This window comes from Polyergus mexicanus, unplaced genomic scaffold, assembly GCF_030449975.1.
Source record: "Polyergus mexicanus isolate NDT 795.1 unplaced genomic scaffold, iyPolMexi1.0 SCAF_4, whole genome shotgun sequence".
NCBI lineage: Eukaryota > Metazoa > Arthropoda > Insecta > Hymenoptera > Formicidae > Polyergus > Polyergus mexicanus.
Window position 1 is genome coordinate 5,749,543 of NW_027223324.1, and position 23,857 is coordinate 5,773,399.

The following is a 23,857-nucleotide window of genomic DNA, read 5'->3' on the forward strand; positions in this document are numbered from 1 at the left end:
AAGCAGTGGTATCAACGCAGAGTACTAATCGTCGTCGCGTATCGAATGCAAATAACAAACTCACCTGCGATGCAGCGGATTGCTATTATTACTAGTAAATAATTAATAATTGTGCTAAAGATAAAATTTCGGCTGTCGTTATCGTGATGCATAATACCGTCGATAGCGAACAATAGCGCGATATCATAATATAATCGTTAATAAAATAATATTAATATTTATATAATAATAATATAATAACAATGATAATCTAAGTAGCTAGTAATAACGCTATAATAACGCTATATTAATATATATGATAACAAGAAGTAAAACAATTCAGGCGGGACGCTTTGCGTGTGCCACGCTACAGAAATGCATACGATAAGATATCGATCTCGTCGCTCGAAAATTTCTTCGACATCGCGCGCTTGGGCGATACGAAGAGACGTGATACAATGTTATTTGGAAATTTCATCGACGGTATATATGCCTGGGAGCGTCACCGATACAACGATTAATAATAATTAATTTGTGTAACGGTTTCACATAAGTGTATTCTCCTAATTAACAGTGGTATCAACGCAGAGTACTAGATTAAGTGTCAACGTCCGCGAAGACGAATTCCAAAGCTGGGCGCAGCCCGTCTGTTCAAGAAGGCACACCCCACGAGAAATCTCCACAAACTTCTATCTATCAGCGACAATAAACTTTCAACAAGCGTATGCGCAAATAATATATAAATAGCGTGTATTAACTATTAAACAGCCTGGATGCAGCAGCAAACGCGTTACCACGGTGTAACAACGATGGCAGTGACACTTGTCGCTCGTCTTAAAACTAGAAAAGTGGAAAAAGGAGCGTGACTAGGATTTGCTAAGAATTTTCCGAGGCTTTTTTGTACCCTCGCATCGAATAACACATACATGTACACACATACACATACACACACAACGAGATGTATTTTGTGTTGGTTTTAAGTACCCGATGACAAACCGTATCAAAAGGTACACATAGGAGATTTCTTCTTATTACACAACACACGATAACGCTATACGAAGTTAGAATTCGATTTTAAATGCGTGAAAAAAATCTGCCTTTAAAAAATAACGCAGTAAAGACACACCCCCTATACACCTATTTAGCTACTGTTGGACCTTGCCAATCTTGTTGACAATCCTCTCTCTAGTTCTCTTTCAACTTTTGCAATGCACACACACAATTATCGCACGTCAGATCTATAACGATTGCGAAAATTATTTTTCAAACAACCCGATAGTCCAAAATATATCTCGAGAGATAAAAAAAAAAACAAAAAAAACATGCGCGTAAATATTTTTAGACATCTTCCGGATTGTTTTTTTTATGTTGGTTGATTGTAAAGATATCGCTTGCCTTTAAATATTCAAACGTTCAACTTTCTCACGCAATCTAATACAGGCAACACGGTGTCTTAGCACGATGAATCGTGCAATGGAATTTTTAGATTTTTATAACATATACTTTTTTATAGCGGAAGAAAAGTTTTGTACGTAAAAAGATTTCTATCGTTCCGAACGATGCTACATGCCACATGACACATTATCGAATGTAATAAAATTATATTCGATTTATCCGGATAAGAGACTAATCTATCAAATGTCAATTACTTATTCGATATAGGTACTGAACTAGGGAGATCCGCGCCATGAAAAATAAATATTTTAACAGCTACCTATGCTATCTATTTAACAGAGGTAGTAGTAACATAGTTGACACTCTCATAGTTGTGACCGTTTTGCATTTCGTTATGATGAAAAGTGTCACCGAATATCTCGCAAATAGTTATGACATTTATATCACATTAATCTCGATAATTTACGTATCTATCCAATTATTTTCGTACAAGGATGAGAAGAGATCTGCGTAAAAATAGTGCGTAGTTCTTGGAATTTCAGATGTATTCTATTTTCATAAGATGTAATATCGATACGAGAGAGGAACGTATAGCTATATGTAGCTTATCTGAATTCAGGAAACATCATCATACCCCGACGATGGCAGTTTAATCGAACAATTACTTATTAATTTAACTAGCCTTCGATCCACGTAAAGGGATTAACTCTCCTCCAGAAAAGAATGCTTACATTCTTACAAGCATTCTATTTCGGTAGGCAATTTATTCTGGTTTTGTGGAAACAATAAACAGGTTCATAAATCAACGGAAGCACGACATACCTTTCGCGGACCTACACGCGTGACATTCTTATTCACGGCCTTCCTCCTCTCCCCTCTCAAGAAATGCGCATAACGGTACGTATCGTGACGTACTTGCACCATCGCTATTTCCTTAATCTTTATCCTGGTAACTGAGGTCCGGATATTTTCATTTCTCGTTATAGCAGTTACGATTTATCCAAAAACTCTCAACCATAGTAATTAATAATCTTCAATTTTTTAAAGTTGTGTGGAGAATTATTACAACTGCTATATAACATTTGACTACTGCTTTAAGGAAAAAAGTTGCCCAGATAAGAACTAAATCTTTCGGGTATCTCATTGCCCTTCAACAAATTTTAAGAGAATTATTGCGTCGAGAATCCACCGATGATCGTCAGGCGATCGTGTTATTGTCCAGTTCAGCAAACTCACGCGTCACCTTGCAAACGTAGTAGAGACGCTCGTAGAGGTCCGCGGTGCAGCCGAGGTCACGCAGGTCGTTTAACCAATAGGAGGATGCGCGACGGCCGGTGTCGATGTAAGTGATCAGGTAGCCCCTACCTGCGGTCTCCTGCGACACCACCATCTTCGTGTGATCCACGAAGAAGTTTACTTGCAGGAGAGGTACCGTTAGCTCCATCACGATGGCCTTGTCTGTACGCAGCCATCGTCTCATTCGCGGCACGCAAGCATTTTTCGACTGTCTCGGCGGCGTTCGATATTTTTTCAGCTCACCACCTAGACGGCACACATTAGCGAGCGCGGTTACGTTAATATTTTGCTCATTAAGCCTTAGGCCGCGCCGCTATGATGGCCCAAGTAGTTTACGTCACGTTCCTATTGTGTTGTTTTTGCACTTTCGGGAAGTAAAATACTCGAGCCATGATCGAACTTGGCGGAAAAAGATGAGTCAGATTAAAAAAAAAAAATTTAAGCTCCATACTCTTCTGTGTAATAAATTACACGGAATGAATGTTGGAAGAATTGATCGAGCTCACCTTCTGTCAAGAAATCATCCATGTATTCGGTAAAATGACGGAGTAACTCGAGCTTCTTTTGCAATGGCACCGGTACGTCTCTTTCTCGGTGATATCGCGTCATCTCATCGTCGGTCGTCATGTATTCCACTCTTCTGCAATACAATTTATGCAAAGAATTTACGGAATACACAATCATAATTTTATATCGATTAAAATTGCATGATTTGATACATCGTTCTCAATTTCTCTTTGAAATGCTCACCTTCTATCGTGAGTGTAACTGATCTTCGTGTTGTCGTTGAAGAGAACGCCGACCGACCTGTCGGAGAGCTGGAAGCCCAGCCCGTACTTGTTTGAATAATCGATCCACTTGGTGACAAAAAGCGGCACGATGTCCTCCACGATCGGCGGATTGCACGCGTTGTTTCGTTTCATCTCTGTTACGCATATCTCTAGAGCGCGATGCATCTGCACACTTTGGGCAACGAGGCCAGTCTTCTTGTGATCCGGGCACAATACGCTGCTGAGTCGCTGTCGGAATCGCGGCAGCTTGGGTAATTTTCTGACCAGCCAGCTCGAGACCTTGGACTCTTTCTGCAGACTCTTCTGCGAACGATTCAGCATATTCAACTGCGGCTGCTGTTGCGCTTGAATCGGCTGCTGCAGCTGCTGATAACGCAGCGACGCCGCGTCGGGATGAACGACACTCTGCTGCCACATCTGAAATTTCGTGTTTCGGAAATACTTGCCAGCCAGACCTGAAGATGATAACTTCCAGGCGAGTCATTCCGGGGTCCCTCACCTGCAACTTGCTGGCTTCCTGCTGATTCCTGGCGACCGTGGAGACCGAGGATGGTGACGAGGGCGGCTCGATGATCGACGGCGGTGGCATCTGGTAACAGCAAGTGTGCGGCAACGACGTCGGCACGTATTCCTTCGTGAGATAGGCATGCTCCTTCACTCTTTCCAGACTCGGCCGTAATTCGGGATTGGATTGCAGCAGCCATCTAATTAGGTCCTGGCCGCTCCTGCTCGCGATACTGTCGTCCACTTCGCGGTAATGATTATTGCAGATCCTCGCATATGTTTCCTTGAGCGTGGCCGTGTCGAAGGGCGGTTGGCCCACCAGCAGGGCGTACAATATGCAGCCCAACGCCCAAACATCCGCCTCGTAGCTGTACGCCTGCTTGTACAACACTTCCGGCGCTATGTAGTTTGGCGTACCGCATATCGTCCTGCAAATACAAACGATCGCCTACATGTTACGATGTTTCGTTTGATACTGTATTTAGACGAGCACATCTGTTAGTCCGTAACAATCGTTGGGGCGCCGAAAAGAGAGAGGGAGAGAGAGGATCTCAATGTTTCTTTCGTATGTTTTCATCGACAAAAAATAATTAAGACACCAGTATAGTAATAACAAGAAAAGGGACTTCGATAGATATCGCATTATTTTTATCTTCTTCCATTCTTGCACTTGTAACTTTTTTTGTAAATTTTACTTATTGTATAAAATTTATATTTATAAATTATATAAAAAAAATTTTAAAAACATGTTTGATCTTGATTGTATCGTAAACCAAATAAACTGGGCCTTACACTCGTCTACGTTGGCCGTCAGGCCTGGTCGCCAAACCGAAGTCGCCGATCTTGACGATCATCCGATCCGACAGGAACATGTTGCCCGGCTTCAGATCCCGGTGAACGACTTTCTGCGAGTGGATGTACGCGACGCCAGTCACCATTTGCTTCATGTAATAACGCGCTTCCGGTTCCGTGACTTTGCCACGGTACTTCAGCACGTGCATCAAGCTCTGGCGAAAAAGAAGAAGAAAGAGAATAGATATTTTTACACCCTTGACATTTATGTCGCTTCAAGCATTAGTGACGTGCAGAAAGTCTAAACGACGCGATAAAGCGTAGCTAAGGAATTAGAAGAGCTGATTTTTTTTATTTGTATTTTAATTTTATATACTTTTTCTCTGTCTACGATAGCTATAATCTTTGCGAATGTTGCAACGAATCGTCGTAAACGTAACATTATGAAGCCTGTATAGCGAAACTTCCACGAAAGAAACTTTATACTACCGTATAAAATCCGTCTATGTAAGACGAGAGCAAATAATCGAAAGAAAGCGTTTCCTGACAGGAAGATGCTGTAATCCTGAATACGCGGAATGCACGTGTACCGTCCCTTCGAGGGGATCGGCTCGCTTTATTTTCTTTGCAAGATACGATTGCTGTTTCATTTTCGAGGAATCTTATCTTATCCGCGATACGATAAATATATACCTCGGCAAAAAAAGATGCGTTTTCCGCCGTCTCTCGTTTCTCATAAATTGGGTTTCAAAAAAATTTCGAAATAAAATAATTTAATAAAATTATTTACGCGACGAGGAGAAGCTTTAAAAGTTCTTCCCGTAAACAGTTTTTATATGATATAAGACGTGGATCTTTTACTACTAAAGTCATGGTTCTCGTCAGCTTTCAATCTTTTTCTTATCGTACATTATTTCACCTTCTTCGCTACAAGCACACTTTACGTTTACGTTTTTAAAGAATTTTTCACAGGATGGAGACTTTTTATCGTGACTTGAACCGTCAATCAAGCGATCTTCTCGCGAGGAACGGACGGAAATAGAAGTCGCGAAGACGATCGAGCGGGAGAGCGAGGATAATCAAGCGATTAGTTGATGCTTCGTCGCATCCTAACGGTACAAACAGGTCGGCAGATCAGTCATGAAGAGTGCAAGTGCCGCTCTCTTTCCGGCGCGACATGGTGAAAATACGCGGCCGTTACTGATCGCGGTCGTTTGCAGACGGGCTCCTATAATTGTTTCTCGGTTACGGCGTGCATAATGATTCTGACACAACGATTCAAGTCATTGCAGGTGTTGCATGTCGTGAGAAATAAATTGGACTTTAAAAGCGAGAAATGACGGAAAAGGATGTTCAAAAATCGCGCAACTATACATAATACATGATAAAAATAAAATAAGAAGATAACGTTATTTATTATCGCTTCAAGTATATCTGTCGACGGTTTAGATAATTTACAAAGCAACGGCCACGAGTATCGACGAGTTCCTACCAGCACCAAGATATTATATCATAAAAGTAGAAGTTGCGAAATTTTTTTTCACGAATGCGCGGTAAGAAGTAATAAATATTAACAAGATAAGTAAGAGATGTATATTGTATATATATACTTTTCGTGGGCAGGCTTCTAGAAGCATGTATACGTTGAGATTGTCCTCGAAGTAGTGATGCATCTGAACGACGTTCACGTGATTCAGCTCTTTGTGGATCATGATCTCACGTGCGATCTACGAACAAAATAAATACGTTATTCAGCGAAATGTAAATATAGAGACAGACGCGCTTTTCTAACAAGTACCCACCTTTTGCATGTGAATCTTCTGCATCCGATTCTTCGGAATAATTTTGCACGCGTATTGATTTCCGTTACTGACGTCAGTCATTAGGTAGACTCTCGCAAAGCCACCCTGAAAAGTGAGAAATGAACCGTTACTAATGACAGGAATCTGGCTATAGAGATAATCGCAATAAAGATTCGCATGAAAATTTCGTTGTAAGCGAGATAACATGATTTTCAAAATCTCTTGTAACAAACGTGATCCATCTCCGAATGACGATATAAAGCTCGAGTCCCCTCCTTCCAAGTCCTAGAAATCTCAAACTAGATCCTAAGAATTTCTCTTCGATCATCCATCAATGACCACAGTGAAAGGTTTTCTCCGCGACCGCATTCGGTCTCTGAAATTTTTGTTTATCGCTTCGCAGTCCGAGAAAGAAAGGGGAAGAAAGTGAAATAAATTTCTTTTTATGGAATGCCATTCTTTGCGCAGTTTTTAATAATTATGAGATATAAATAGTAAATATGTCGTAAAGAAAAAACAAAAAACCTATATATAGTCTGCTAAAAATAACATTTTCAATTTTGTGAGCGGTTTAAATAAGGAATGTCGTTATAAATTAGGGTGCATTCACCTTCCCGATCTTGACGACAGATTAAAAAATCGCTCACGTAAAATCAAAATAAATAAAATCGACATCGTTTTCTGGAAAAGCTCATCCACTGAACGGATGACGACAATTATCTCGCAATCGCAAACGCACACGCATAATTTCTACACAACAAAAAAAGCATGTTCAATGGGCCATCTGCCAGACCTCGTCCAAAAATATCTCGACGTCGTTACAAAAACGCGAAACCTGTCGCGACAATAACGTGTCACGTAATTATAAATATATATATATATATTATCTCTTCCCCATGATTCGTGAATATTACCAGGGTGTCTACTTAAATCCTGTAAATAATTTCCCTTTCCAGTTATCTTTTTTATTTTTGTTCAAAATTCCAAATAAAGAGAATATTTTAAACATCTTTTGACGCAATATCCTAAAATAAGTTTTTTATTGTACGCGTTTTCCAATGCTTTTTATTCATAAGAGAAAAAAAACACACACGAAGCCACTTAAGTCTGAAATGCTAGATTTATAAATGTATTGAAAATAAAACTGAATAGCTTTCGTTAAGAAAATTTTTTAGCTTGCATAACATTTTTATTTTTTATCACTAAAAATTAAAATAAAGAATATATATTGCATATTTAATATTTTGTTAAGACATTAAATATACAATATAAACAGAAATAGATATATATTTATAATATATTTTAAACACATAATTAACAATATGGCTTATTGGCGAATTGTCTACTGCTTTATAATACAGGAGCAAAATTATCAAAGAATTTTGTTTTTACATTCTCCGAGTCCCAACAAAATTGTCTGAGAATTGACTTTTGCAGATATAAAAAGATTCCCTAAGAATTCCAGGCTTTCAGGAAATAAACACCCTGATCATACGCAATTTTTTGCATCCAGATAACACTTGGGGGAAAAATTAAATAAATCGAACTAAAATGCGAAGTGTTAAATGTCGTGAGATATTCCGTTTGACAAGCGTCAATACTTCTTATCCCTTGTTTCTTCATCCTCGCGATAATCTGAACTTTAATACCGGGTGTGCAACGAGAGACCATACCGTGTGTTCAACCAGAATACGGTTATATGGTGAAGAGTTTCGTTTATTTTTAAATACCGCTGGCGATGACTAAAAATACATTCCTGCGCGCGTGCACGCGCTTTGTGTACACGCGCGTGGTTAAATGGACTGTTGACAAAAACCTCCCCGAGCCTTGTCCCCGTTTCGCGTTCGCTCTCCTCATCCCAACCGGATTGTACATATGGATTTTCGTTGTAATCAACGTGAAATGGAGAATCATTTGCATTCTTTTCTCTATGTAATCGAGGTATAATCTTTTCTTCTTCTTACAATACTCTCGCAAACGAACGCGTCGAGCTGGCCGAGCGTCTCTCTTCCATTCCGTCAGAGAGATACACGAGCGGCCGACCCGAGTAATCATCTTCTTTGGCTTTCGTGAAGTTAAATATTCATGACGCGCTCGCGGATCATGAATTACAAATAATTAATCGAGAGCCGCGAGCTCGGAAGATAATGATTAATATGCGAACGTCATTTTCCCGATACACCGCGTCGAGGGAACTGACGTTCGCTTCGCGTGAGCGGAGAAGAACGGCGATCCGTTAACTTGGCTTGATTTCCCCGGCGGTCAGCTCGCCAAGAGCCGCGTCCGTTTAGTCCGAGTCTCATTGGCCGTCCCGGGGTCGTCGAAACAGGTCCTCGGGCCGCTCCTCGACGCCGCTGTTTCTGCACGCGCGGCGGAGAAAACGAGCGAGTCGAACCGCGCCGTGCCTTGCCGTGCCGACCGGTTTTCGCACGGCATGCACAATGCGTCATCGATTCGATCCCAGAGAAATAATCCCATTCACGCGCCATTCACTTCTCGCAATCGGACATAATGGCGTGCGCAATTTTAAACGAGACTTCGTGCCGTCTGTCGCGGAATTTCCCGTCCGAGCGAGAGGACGAAGCGGACAATAAGAGCTTCCTCTGCCACTGATGCTCGTCCTCGTCCAGTGACTCTCGCTTCGTTCACGCGCGAGATTTCATTTCTCTCCTGCAAGAAAAGTCCATAGAAGAATTGAGCGGGCTTTCTTTGCTAATTAAGCAAGAGGAGGAATGAATTTAAAATCAACGTTAAATTTAAAAGAACCTTTATACACGATATATACTAGTCGCACGTGTCTGTTCGTGTTGTCTAAATTTCGGAAACCGCATCGTGTTCCCACTCCTTTTTCCGGTGCTCTTAACGAGGCCCTGACCTTTCATTAATCTCTTTCCGGCTTATCAATTGTGGCAGCGGGAGTGACGGCAGTCTTGTTCAGCCATCGATCGATTCGTTTCACTCTCCGCGCTGGGAATATACCTGGCGCGTTACAGTCGCGCTCGGTAACACGATTGTTATCGTCGCAAAGAGACGTCACTAGACCGTGAAAGTCCGGGATGCGTCGTTTTGCGCCGCGACAGCATCAACGGTAGACTGGAAAAGAGATTTTGTGTTTTTTGGATTAAGAGAAGAATATTCTAATTATTATGCGTGACTATAATAAATCTCCCCTAATTCGAGTTAAAACAGGCCCAAGCAGAACAGAAGATCACCATAAAAATCGTCATAATGACTATCAAAAGTCATTTCGATGTCATCTTGATATTATTGTGATTTTCTGTTCTGGTTGCGAGGGAAGGGGGGGGGAGGGGAGGCAGAGGTGTCTGTCTAAAGCTTGTAAAAAAATTCCTTGATTTTTCAGATAATTTATTCAAAATTCCAGGCAAAATTAGAGAATTTTTAGACGGAACTATTTAAAACAAGTTCTTTTTTGTGCGCGTTTTATAATGCTTGTCATTCATACAAAGGAAAAAATAAATCACTTAAATTTTAAATAATAAGTTTAAAAATGTATTGAAAAGAACTGAATGACTTTTGTAAGATAAACATTTTTCATTTGCATAATATTTTCATTTTCCATCATTAATTGTAAGAATTAGAATAAAAAATGTCTACTCAGTATTTTTTGCTATGACAATGAACGTATAATCATAGAGAGATACATATATATATATATATATATATATATATATATATATATATATATATATATATTTATTAATATATTTGAAACACATAATTCACGATCATTGGCCAATCAGATTGTCGATGCTTTCAATATAAGAACAAAATTATCAAAGAGAGAATTTTTGAAAAAAATTAAGAATTATAGAATTACATAAGAATTTCCTGATTTTTCAAGGTAAAAACGAAATCCCTGAGAATTCCAGAGGTTTCCAGGGAAGAGATACCCTACAAAATTATGACATTAATAAAAGTTACGTTGCATTCTTATCCTACAAGATAAAATAGGGTGCCAATCCGAGGACACTTGGCCTTCGTTACACATTTTACGAAATTAGGCTACTAAAAACAAGCTTGTTTTAACTTATAGTAATAAGATAATCAAAGGTAAAAGAAAATGCTAAAAGCGTATCGATCAAACAAAATTCAACCCTTCATAATGACACTTGAGGAATTAAATCGTTTCTAAAAGCCTACAAACGGAATAACCAAAAGTAGAAAGATACATTGTCCGATTCTTATATTCGGGCAATAAATATTTAAATATAAATATTTAAATATGTGTATATCTCTTTATACATATATACACACTAGTAGGTTATCGATTATCGATTAAACTTTTAAGCTTGGGAAATGCAAGTTGGATAAAGAACGAGAAGAACATTTTACCATTTACCGCGGGAAATACTCGCGCATAGAAAAATACTGAGAAAACTGGGGGTAGAAAAAATACGTTCGTTCTGCTCGACCTGCGAAACCCTGATGCTTTGTGCGAGGATGCTTATTGTGCCGGACGTAGGTAGGTAGAAAAATTTTCGAGGCACACGTGCGAACGATGGGGGGATTTGTGTATTCTATATAAATCCTTTCATTAAATTGAAAATCCCGAGAAAACTCGCCAAGGTTACCCGTGTCGACCGTAATAAATTTCAAAAGCCAAAGGTCGGGAGGGTCGAAGTGAGATCGGTGAGATAGATCTGGCTCATCCGTAAAGTTTCATCGTCTTTCTTTCTATTCGCAATTGAATTTGCTTGAATTTCATCCGCTGGACGAAATTCAAGAAATTTGAATCTTTGAACGATCTGCGTATCGTGTAAAACGAGATCATAAAAATAGCAAAATAAAACGCGCCGATAACGTATCGTAATACGCTGGTCATGTGCTTCTCGCACGCGCGATTGCCATATCTGACAGTTGCGTAAAAAATTTAGCGACAGTTTATATATAAATCGTCTCGATATAAAATTGATTTAGTTCTCCCGAGTATAGCGAGAAAAAAATTCGAACGCCTGCAATTTTACAATATACTAATCTCTGAAAGATTCTGTTATCCACTCTTAAGGAAATCCTAAAGAGACTAAATACCCGTATTCATAGTCCGTCCTTGAGGAATAAGGATTCCTTGTTCCTCGTTCCACGTTTCATAAACTTTCCTTGACCGAACAAGGAATCACATTGGCTCCCTTATCTCAAGGAAGGTCACGAGCTTCCTTGAGGAGTGATGCGACCTTTTTAGCAGACGATACGCAGAATATAACCAAATATAACCTCCAAAAGTTAGTTTCGTTACATTTGTGGTTTTGTGGTTATTTGTTGTCGCGCTCTCAAACTGAAAGTGTATAAAGGAAAAAGGGATAATGGACAATGAATTTTTAAATGATTCTGACGATGGATTTGAAGACGAAAATCCAGAGAATCGGATTCTGTGGCGGATTCCGAAAAGATACATTCGCGATTGGGAAAATTCCGTGGAATTTTTTGAAGATACGAAAAAGTTTTCATATGTATTATATGAAATTAGTTGCAGGCAGCATAAAACGGTGCTGCCTCCAGTCGGTCACTAAAAATCCCTAAAATATTCCTTCCTTCTGAAAGGGAGACTCGAAGTCCATCTATGAAACAAGGTGGCCTTGCAGATTCAAAGAATCCTTCATGGAGGCTTCCTCCGTCCTTAAAATAAGGAAGGACTATGAATACGGGTATATGAGCCGGACTGTCCTGTTTTACCGGCCCAAAAATTGTATATTTGCTTAATACAAAAGTTTTGCAGTTTGTATGTACAAAATAAGATGGGTTCGCACTGGGAAATGCATGAAAGAATATAAGTGAACGTTCAAAGATGTATTTAGAAGCCTAGTAAAAAACATTTCGGTTTGCAAAATTTGGCATAGCAAAAATCTTTTTTATAAAGCTTCTAAAACTCACTTCTCAAAGTTCACTGATACTCTTTGATAAAATACCGAGTGCGGAGTCCACTTGTCAAGATACGTGCAGATTAGAAATTTTTCATATTAAGTAAATGTTGACGGCAGAAGCCGATAACAAAACAGTAATTTTTTAATTTTTTTTTTCATTTTTCATATGAAATCATAAACCCCGCACTCCGTTATTATATGTATACTTTAATTATGGAAAAGGATTTGTTGATATCTACAATCAACAAAAATATTTTGCATTTTAACTAAATTCGCATTCTGTCGGTAAAACAGACCTTTTAGGATCCCCTTAACAACGATAAGATATCACGATTTGTTACATAGGCGGTCAGATGTTGACATCAATGGAGTATTTCGCAACTGGGGGTCAGACGGGTCTCTTCTGAAGAAAATAATTATTAATAAATGATATGAACGGCTACATTGTCTCCCCAGAAAAAAAATTACGACGCAATGATGCATAAAGTAACGTTGAAATTTGAGAGAAACCTCTGGCGATTTTGTCGAAGTGAGTAATCCACGTCAACAATGACCTTCCAGTTACTATCCCTTACGTCTTTACGAAGGGAATTTAGCGCTTTACTTATTATAATACATTGCGCAATTAAGTGTAACAGATGCAGCGTGATATAAATAAAAAGTAGCGACCATGCAAGATTGATTTTCGATAGGTATATATTTTTATAGACGAAGGATAAGAGCTCGTATGACAATGCGTACGTATATCTCTCTGATATTTTTATCATTTACGAAGACTACTAAATATTTTACAAGATATTTAATTTTTTATATCAAAATATGTCAAATTAAAATATAAAATAACTCAAAAAGTACTTAATGAAAAAATACTTTATTACAGTGTTTTGGAAAGCTCTCGAGATAAATTATAAGAATACGCAATAAAAAAATTGGGGGTTCCATTTAAGAAATTAAAGGTGTCCTTGACTTGACCTTAACGATGCCATCCAAGGTCAAACCAATGACACCATCTTACGTTCCCCTCAAAACTATACAATTTTTGTTGAAAACGTTTTTCTTTAAAATCCTTAGTTTTTGTAAAAACTAAGGGGTGTACTGGTGGTCTAGGACATCCTGTATATGCGATAAAACTATTTAATGCTTATACAGCGAGTGCAGAAGGATTTAATACGATCCATTTATTTTCAATGGAAATTGCTTTAAATCCCAGATTTTATTCACGTCGGATAATCGTGCGTTATATGTTACCTTGTACCGGCGAACGATCTCGCGAAGGTCTGAAAAAAAGAGACGCGATCCGGAAAGACCAGGATGAAGAGAGAGAGAGAGAGAGAGACTCATCCGTTCAGCTCATCCTTACGGTGGTGCACCAGACACGCAACACCGCGAGCCAATCAGTGAAAGCCGGGCGAGATGTCATTGACTCGCGTGTATGTGCATGAAGGGCGAGCGCTGCGTGCCTATTAGGGACACGCGTGTGATATGCGTGCTTGAGAAAGCTAAACGCATAGACAAGCGATGGAATTATAGTATGCACTCGTAAGTTTTGTCACGACGTTTCCGTCGCCGTTTCGCGCGCTCTTCAAGGTTCGAGGAATTCGCGAAGAGCGAGTGAAAAAATCCCCAGTCTCTATATATTTCTCACAATCCAACAAAGCATTTTTTATCGAGTAATTGTCGTTGCAAAAAATCAAAACATGCATCTATCAAACTTGTCAAACCAGGGACACTCTCTTTTGACCGAAAAGATTCTTTTGCGCAAAATTTTTTTTATAAAAACTTTTATAAAAAATATCGAAGGACAGAGAGGTCCAGGGAGTTGATAAGTACCTAACCGTCGAGGAAATATTTTAGCACATACGATATAATATGTCCGTCGCTATCGGCGCGTTTAACATTGTTTGCGAGGAGACGAAGAAACGAGAGACAAATGGCGAATAAACTTGCATGACGAAGAGAGAAAAGAGATATTCCTAGCACGAGTAGAACGGCGTAGATAAGTTGCCTTAAGCAACTCTTTCTCTGTAAAGTGCACGAGGGGGAGGCCGGTAACCGGTCGTATAATCCAGATAACAATATTGTACAATAAAGAGCATTTGCACCTTCATTCGAAAGAAATTGCATACAATGTCTCATGTGTATCTATTCCACCCCTTCAACATTGACAGATAGTATCATTTGATTATGTCTCTATTTATAATTTATCGCGTAAATAACATATGTGTGTATCAAATTCCTCATTAATTGTACAATAATAAAAAATAAAATCTAAAAATTTGCAAAAATTAGAGCGTGTACAGACATTTCTCAAAAATTTAAAATTTTATTAAAAAAAAATTTAACGATATCTAAAAATTTGCAAAAATTAGAGCGTGTACAGACATTTCTCAAAAATTCAAAATTTTATTTAAAAAAAATTTAACTCGATATCTAAAAATTTGCAAAAATTAGAACGTGTACAGACATTTCTGAAAAAATTCTAAATTTTATAAAAAATGAATCCCTTTCACCGATTTTCACCAAATTTAATACCAATCATCCTTTAATGACATTCTATTTATGTAAAAAAAAAATTTAACTCTATATCTAAAAATTTGCAAAAATTACGGCGTGTACAGACATTTCTCAAAAATTAAAAATTTTATTAAAAAAAATTTAACTCGATATCTAAAAATTTGCAAAAATTAGAGCGTGTACAGACATTTCTCAAAAATTCAAAATTTTATTTAAAAAAAATTTAACTCGATATCTAAAAATTTGCAAAAATTAGAACGTGTACAGACATTTCTGAAAAAATTCTAAATTTTATAAAAAATGAATCCCTTTCACCGATTTTCACCAAATTTAATACCAATCATCCTTTAATGACATTCTATTTATGTAAAAAAAAAATTTAACTCTATATCTAAAAATTTGCAAAAATTAGAACGTGTACAGACATTTCTCATAAATTCAAAATTTTATTAAAAAAAAATTTAACTCGATATCTAAAAATTTGCAAAAATTAGAGCGTGTACAGACATTTCTCAAAAATTCAAAATTTTATTAAAAAAAAATTTAACTCGATATCTAAAAATTGGCAAAAATTAGAACGTGTACAGACATTTCTCATAAATTCGAAATTTTATTAAAAAAAAATTTAACTCGATATTTAAAAATTTGCAAAAATTAAAGCGTGTACAGACATTTCTCAAAAATTCAAAATTTTATAAAAAATGAACTCTCACCGATTCTCATCAAATTCAATATCACTCATCCTTTAATGATACTCTAATTCATGGCATAAGAAACTGAAAAAAAAATTTTCTCACGGAAACAAAGCTTCCTCTATAAGGAAGTAAAATAAATATTGGTCAGAAAGGACTATATATCGTTTGCGAAGTTTTCTTCGGAGTTACCCGCATGCTCCTTGCGATCGCACAACTACATAGCTGGGCCCTAAAGTGCAAATGTAGAAACCGGCAACCGGTTGCGAATAATAAATTGAGATAGCGTCGAAGAGAGCGGGAGCTTCGGAATAAGGAAATATGAGAGAGGTGAGTTTTGATAAAGTATCGGCGCGCACAGCATATAACGGGGAAAGCCCGATTTCTAACATAAGATACGGCGCGCGCGGGGTAACGCCCTTGCGACCGGGTGCGAATAATCGGGATGACGAAACGACGACCGGTTTTCTCGAGAGCAGGAGGATACAAACGCAAATCTGAGACTGCATCCTCGGAAATTATCTCTGCCAGCGGCGATGGAGCCTACCAGCATCGGTGGAGAGATCACGGTGGAGATTGGGCGGACGTGAAATATTTCTACATCTTCCGCATCAACGATAACAATACATACTCGTACTTTCCAAGCTACAATTTAACATCACCGAGTGACATCTGATGTGAGTCGCGGACACGCGAAATACACTCGAATCGCTCAACGGTAACGACCGGTCCCCGGTTGAGTAACGATTCTGCGATCATGTCCCGATGACATTCTCCGAAATGACGTTTCGACGTAGCATACAAGATGTAGCCTGGATCGATCGATCGTCGCGGAACATTATTTCCTGTATCGGTGGCTGATGAATGGTAAGCGTTTGATTTACAACGCAAGATCGCATCTATCGAAGCGATCCTTCGACAGCGAGAAACGCGTCGTCGACGTCAGGCCTGAAAGAACCTTTCTGTTTGAGACGGAAATTTCTCTTTTTGGCGGATCAACGGGAGAAAGATATTTCCTGTATGAACGACCGGGTCGATCCGCATCGGTGCGCTCGCCGATAAGCTTTGGCATTTTCCGCGATCGCGTAAAACCAAGTATCGCGAGGATCGAGAAATCGTGAGATTAACTGAGATTAGAGAAAGATCGATCCAGTCAACGAGATCGACGTAACGAGACCGCCGCTGGGAGCTCAACCGAGTTCATTCGATCTAATGATAATGGGATTACTTCGACTTCCTGCTTTGCGACGCGAAGCACGTTATGCACAGGATGCGTATACGAGACAATGTGACACCTTCTCGGTCAAAAGGTCATAAGGGTCAGAAAAAGTATAAAAAATTCATTCGGCTCGCTTCTGTTTTCCTTCGATCCCAAGAACCCTTCTTCCATTGGGAGGAACACACTAAAGTTGATAAGAATAACTGCGGTCGTTTCATGGAAACCATCATTTAGAAACAGGAAACACATCTCCCGTAAGGACAAGTAATACGCTTGTAGTAATAAAATAGACGCTGATGTTTATTATATAACCGGGTCGTAAGGTAAAATAAAACGCCTTACAAATAAAAAATAAATTCAGCTAACGGATAATAAATTTCGATTGCTGATAGAGTTGAAAGATTACGCTCGTGTGAATCTCAGAAAAAGGTTTCTTTGCATCTCGCGATTGCTATCGAGTTTCCACGGGCGAAAGAAATTACATTTTCCCCGATACAGAGAGCACCGAGTCGATTTATCGAAACTACATTGATAACAAATCAATTAACAATTGATTATCAATGCAGTTAATAATAAATCTGACATTATTAATAATATTGTATAAATTTAAAATATTGGGTGATTGCATAAGTTCGTGCCCGATTTAAATATCAACTTCAATAGATTATATTTTAGAAATAACACTTTTATTAATCAATTATATAGTCTCCATTCTTTTCTACAATGATTTTCCAACGATCTATAAGCTTGTCGATTCCATTTTTGAAGAAAGAACTTGGTTTTTCTTGAAAAAAGTTTGTAAGGTGGTTTTCGACAGCTTCCTCGGAATTGAGATTCTTGCCATTTAAACTATTCTGCAAAGACCGGAACAGATAAAAATCTGAAGGCGCAATATCTGGAGAATATGGCGGGTGCTGCAGAATTTCCCATTGCAACTCCTGCAGTTTTCGCAGCGTCTGTTGAGCGACGTGTGGCGTAGCATTGTCGTGGTTGAAGATGCGGCACCCACGTATCAAGCTTGGAAATGTATCCAAGCTTTTTTAAATGACGAAAAGCGGTTGAATTATCAATGTTCAGCCTCTCAGCAATATCCTCAGTTGTAATCCTTGGGTTTCTTTCCACTAAGGCATGCACAATGTCATCATCAATGCCAGAAGGCCGTCCAGAGCGGGGTTGATCCTCCATGTTGAAATCACCATTTCGAAATCTGCCAAATCACTTTTTGACTGTTCGGAGAGCAGGAGCGCGATCCAAATAAACACTTTGAATATTTTTTTGTGCAATCCCAACACTCACGCCTTTCCAAAATTCATATAGCATTACATGCCGCAAATGCACCTTTTCGTTCTCCATTTTTAATGATTTCTCTTATGCACAAATGGACTTATCTGAACAATATCTGACGCTAAATTGACATAAGACAACGTCATCTATTCGGTGTAAGCAACAATTACCACACGAAAACAATAGAACTCCGCCATGCAGTAACTTAATGCCATCTATGAAAATCGGGCACGAACTTATGCAATATAAATTCATCCAATATAAATAAAATTAATTTATAAAAATATAAATTTAAAATATAAATCAAATTAATTTATAAAAATGTTAATTATAAATAAATCTGACATTTAATATATTCTAAAAGAATATGTAACAGCTGTTGCGCTATTGCTGGATTACAAAGTCTCATTAATTGCAGATGCATTAAATGAACATATCCCGTTCCCCGTATCTAACTAGTAATTTATAAATACTACAATTATCCGCGACAATCGCCAACAATCGCTAATGTCCGCATTAAGTAGGGTGCAATTAGAATTATTAGCGAGTTTGAGATAAAATTTTGCATTGTTGTCGGCGATATGAAACTGACGTCCCATAAATCAGTGCGTACTTCCAGATCCAGGAGAGGCGCTTAATCATCATCATCATCATCATCATCATCATTTCATTAATTATCCCCGCTAACTAAAACGAAGGGACTCCCCGCGATTAGAAAAGTCGACCTTGAGAAAGTCGTTGGTCTTAGCCTACCCTCGATGTATTATGCATGATGCAGAGTCATCGACTTGACCGGGCGCATCTCTGCTTCGGAAGAGGAGGAATTCGTTATCGTCGATATATAAAGCCGGCGACTTTAAATATAAATACCTCATTCTTCATCCCATCCACGTATACGAACTGTATTACTCGCGTTATATATACGAGTTTAAAAAAAAAAAAAACACGCTGTTACATTCCGTACAAGAATTCCACGGTTTCGTCACAACGTGTCGCAGAGAAAGAAAAAGAGAGAGAGAGAGAGAGAGAGAGAGAGAGAGAGAGAGAGAGAGAGAGAGAGAAAGAAGTCGTCGCCTTTGAAAAAAATTTTACAATGGGGGGAATACCGCACGCGAAAAAGAAGGTACGCACCTTTTTGTCGGAAGTCTCGACGGGCACGTTTTATCCCGGCAAACACGAGACGCGTCCGTGAAAAAGAGGCGAGATAATTCTCGTGAAAAGTATGCGTCTAATCCGGGAGTTTCAGATAAAACGAGCGCGGTTCTAGAATCTCACTGCCGGATTATCTTCGTCTTTCGCCGAAGACGCCGGAACTTGTCAGAGTTCTCGGTACGCGAAATGGAACGTCATGTGACTCAACGCCTGTGTTTCGCTTCCACCAATGCTTAGAAGCTGAGAACTGCGTGCCCATAGTTCCTTAATAATAATAATAAAATAAAAAAATCCGCGCGCTCGTGGTTGAATCCCGTTGTAATTTTCCTCCTTCCGTGGCCGATTTGATCGCCAGATATCGCGACTCATCTCACATTACTCGGCATGCATTATTTACTTCAGGAAGTAGTCGCACCCCGTATCCAAGCTGACTGTGAAAATTAAGTCGCTCGTGCAAATTCCTGTACGCGCGATCACGCGGTGCTGACGGCGATTTCAATCACATGGATATTCGTATAATGATGATTTATATCGTTAGGGCGCGTTTTGTCTGTAATAGAAAATTAGAATAAAATACGAGAGAGAAGCGAGAGAAAATAATAAGTTATAAATATTTTCCAATATATACAATTGCATTTGCGATCTTGCATCATCAATCGATGACACGCCAATTGGCTTCTCTTTTCATCGACTTTACACACTTGTCTTTCCACTGTGTGGGTGGCGATCAGTTGGCGAAGCAATATGGATTATCCGGCGCGGTCAATCACGCTTACCGATTTACGGCCGGCCGACAGGTTTTAAAGAACGTCGTAAATCGCAGGACGCGCGCCAACAGCGTGGACCAACATACGGAATGGTATCAAATGCGGTCAAGACGGAAGGTCAACAGCTTTAAGCGAGTTGTAACCCTCGGTTTCTCACGTCGCTGTGGGATGCCATTCCACGCCGCGAAAAACGGGACCTCGACAACGCGATCGACTTGTAACGCGAGTCTGCGACAGGTGCATTTATGTATTTTGCCGGATCGAACGGTATAAATTTATAAATACGTATCTACTTTTAAAATCCCTATACTCTCGCTAACCGTAAGCAGTAAATAACTTAATCCAATGAAATTTACACTACCTTTCCTAGAAACTGCCCCTTGTAGTAAGCGTTTCCCTGTACGGGATCGACTACGTAATCGCTCTCCTGTTGCTCGGTGGAATTGTTCCAAGAGGAAGACGTGGAAGGTCCGGGCTTCGCAACGCTGATCGTCTTTATCAGCGAGACGGCCGCGTTGCCGAAACGACCGCCGTTAGTCGTTGGCGTGACGTTGCTGCCCGTAGTGGTGGCCACATTGCTGGCCGACGAGGAAACATCCTGGGTCAGATTGTCGGCCCTCGAGGTGGACGGTTGCGCCGACGAGGTCGCGTAGACGAGCGTCGACGTCGGCGTCACGGTTTGCGCCTCCTCCTCGTTCCGGAAGATTGTCGTGTTGCCTATGTCCTTGATGAAATCCGATGGGGCGGCGGGGTGGACGGCCTGCCTCGAGGACAGCTCGATCTCCGAAGGTAGGGACGATCCGCCATGCCTACGGCTTCTTCGACGAACCAAGCTCTGCAAAGAAGCGGAGCCCTTGGAGAAGCCCTGACGCGACCGGGCGTCCGGTACGGATCTGGTACTGCCGGTACCGGCAGAGTCGATTCTCCGCTTCGAGCATTCCGGCTCCGAGACGGTGCGGATGGTTTCGTCGAATTCCTCGCGACACCTGTCGATGTGGCATGTCGTTGCCTCGATGGGGCGCAACTTGGCGCCGCACATTGTCTCCGACAGCAGACCGCGACTGCTCATCGCCACATCGCGCGGCGTGGAATCCTGCGCGTCGATCACGCTAGGCGGTAACATTCCGACGAAATTTTACAGAATTATCGTGTCTATTCTATTCCGCTCCGTACAATTCGCTGCTTCAAACTCGTCATCGATTCGATCGCAATCCGAAAGTTTCGCGAGAATAATTTACATCTTGATACGTTACACTTTCGGAGTTGTCATATCCGACTTGACGAAACGTCGATCGCGGGCAATTTTAAGCTTCCCCGGGGTCGGTCGTGAGATCTCGCATGCGAGGATGTGTTCGGTATTGTCATATCTAGATCGATAAAACGACACAAATGACTGTAGAGTGGCTCCGAGTTTCTTTAGACGTCATCGCCGTCGCGACACCGACGCGCCGAGCTGACACACGTGTCCAGCATCATATCCAGCTCAGATTCAATAATGCAGCGAGATGATTACGAAACTTGTGCTTGCTCCGTCCTTGTTTCTACATACGTTGATGTCTCATACATTGAGTGACGATCTTGATGATTCCTTCGCGGAATATAAGATATTCGGCGAAAAAGAATGTCAACGTTATCGTAACCAGCATCCGCGCGATAACGGAAACACGTAATATCGTGAGATAACAATGACACACGATGCTGTTAAACGACGCATGAAACTTGTCTCTCGTTCTTGTCGATTCGATCGATTATCTGTCACATCTTCCGCACCAATGTTATTAAAATTGAAACATTACATTTGTTTTCGGAGCGAAACGGGGGCGTTCTATCCCACCGGCGACGGCACGTGCATCTCTTTGAGAATATACCGCTCGATATTTCGCATCCGCCCTTTCGGATGTCACAATCGCTAATCGTGTACTATCGAGCTGACGCCGCACTAGGAAACGTGACGCTAGCTGCTTTACGACAAACTGAGATGACCTTCCATGATTACGAGAGATCCTTCGCGAGTTTTTACGAGTTCTTCTGCTCTTCCGGGAGCTTTTCACCAGCGTGATGAGGAATACTCTTACGTAGAAGCGGATAACTCTTTCGAGGTTCGAGTTTCTCCGTGATTTGGCGTGTTTGCGAGCTCCTCGACGACAGGAGCTCCTTCACGACGCTCGCGAGAGCCCGCTCGACCCGTGGCTGGTGTACGAGTCCGCTGTCCGCTCGCCACTGTTCGCCGCTGCGTCGACCCAACGACCGACACCCTCCGTCTCCGTTTCTTTTGCTCCCACCGTGTGCGATGCCAGGGACGTACGATTGTATCGAGGAGAAGCTCGTGAATTGAAGATATCGTCATTGCTTTCTTCAGGATAAATCTAAAGATATCTATGCGTCGATAATTTTCAGATATCGCAGATATCAAGAAGTTCCTTCGATGGTATTTCTTTCCTTTTTTGTATAGATTCTGTAAATAAATATTACCTCCAATAAATAGTCTAATAGTAATACAATATAAATACAAAAGATGAATAAAACGGTAATTACGGAAAATGTAAGAAAATAGTAGTGATGCGAGTGAGGTCGTCTTTTTCGTTACGATCTCCGTAAAATATACGTGATATATATCAAAAATAAATACGGTAAAAGACACGAAGAGCGAGTGTCTGTCGCGGTTTATTAAAATATACAAACATCGCATCTGACTATACGAAAGAGAATGGAATACATATGCTCATGGCACTTGTGTTTCTTCAAAATATGGTAAATAAACGGGTCTAAGAGAATTCTGCACTACGGTGCACCGTGAGAAAACGCATTGTTTCTATGCACAAAGAAAACATGCATTTGACTCGCCTTCTTCGACGAGGATAAAAGTCGCTCGTCTAAACGTAAAATAAACAGTCTTATCCTGTCGGATAATTAAAGAGCTCTTTATCGAAAGACGTCAAAGTACAATGGACCGAGATCATGCAACAGTACATTTGTCATTTGTTAGAGAAAAGGTTCGACGTATCTTCATAAATATAATTACCTAAGTACTTTTTCTGTCGAGAGAGATAATACTAAATATAATAATAAGTTCTTGTAGCACCAGATGACAAATTGTTATAACTCAATATTAAAGAAATGTATAAAATTGAAATTAAAAATGAACAAAGTGTTTATAGTACTTTTACGTCTTTTATACATGGAAAAATTGTAAATGATAAATTACGCGTGATAATAAATTATAGCGATAGAGAGATAAATATTTACAATGTTTCAGTGATAAATCTTACGTAAGAAGCACACCGACTCGAACACGTGTTGCTTGTCAACAAGATAAAATGATAAAATGCATTGCACACGTGAATCACGAAATATATGCACTTCTTGATATGCTCTCCTTTTTTAATTATTATTAATGCAAAAAGTTGGAGCTCTCGCCCCATCTTCTTCGCTCCGCCGTTATTGTATTTGGCACGAGAGGAGGAGACTGATTAATTAAAACGTGATGAACTCGGGCATGTTGGTACGTGCCTGCTTCCGCTGTACCCGCTTCGTTGTCCTCGTGCCTTCCAACCTGCCGTCTCCTTCACGCCCGTTCGCTCCCGGTTGCACTTTCTCCTTCCTTCTCCTCTTCCCGGCGCTTCAACGCCGTCAAACCCGGGATAGCACGCATCATTCCGTCATGCGTATTCGGTCATTCACACACAAGGTATACCTGTTCCAACATTTCAGATGCATTAAGTGCGTATCTAAATATAGGAGTGGGAATAGAAGAGGACGAGCGCGGCTCGGTTATTTTCAAAGAAATAATT

At 40.0% G+C, this 23,857-nt stretch overlaps 1 protein-coding gene across 1 annotated transcript; it reads right to left on the reverse strand.

Annotated features, from left to right (window-relative positions):
* Positions 1-579: 579 nt before the first annotated feature.
* LOC138932289 (serine/threonine-protein kinase PLK1) lies at positions 580-22,508 on the reverse strand. Its single transcript, XM_070293963.1, has 8 exons — positions 20,428-22,508; positions 6,560-6,664; positions 6,368-6,484; positions 4,758-4,972; positions 3,961-4,393; positions 3,421-3,878; positions 3,177-3,310; positions 580-2,916 (listed from the first exon to the last, which is right to left on the reverse strand). The coding sequence occupies exons 1-8, from the start codon at positions 21,187-21,189 to the stop codon at positions 2,573-2,575; spliced, it is 2,568 nt and encodes an 855-aa protein (XP_070150064.1). The 5' UTR covers positions 21,190-22,508; the 3' UTR covers positions 580-2,572.
* Positions 22,509-23,857: the final 1,349 nt, after the last annotated feature.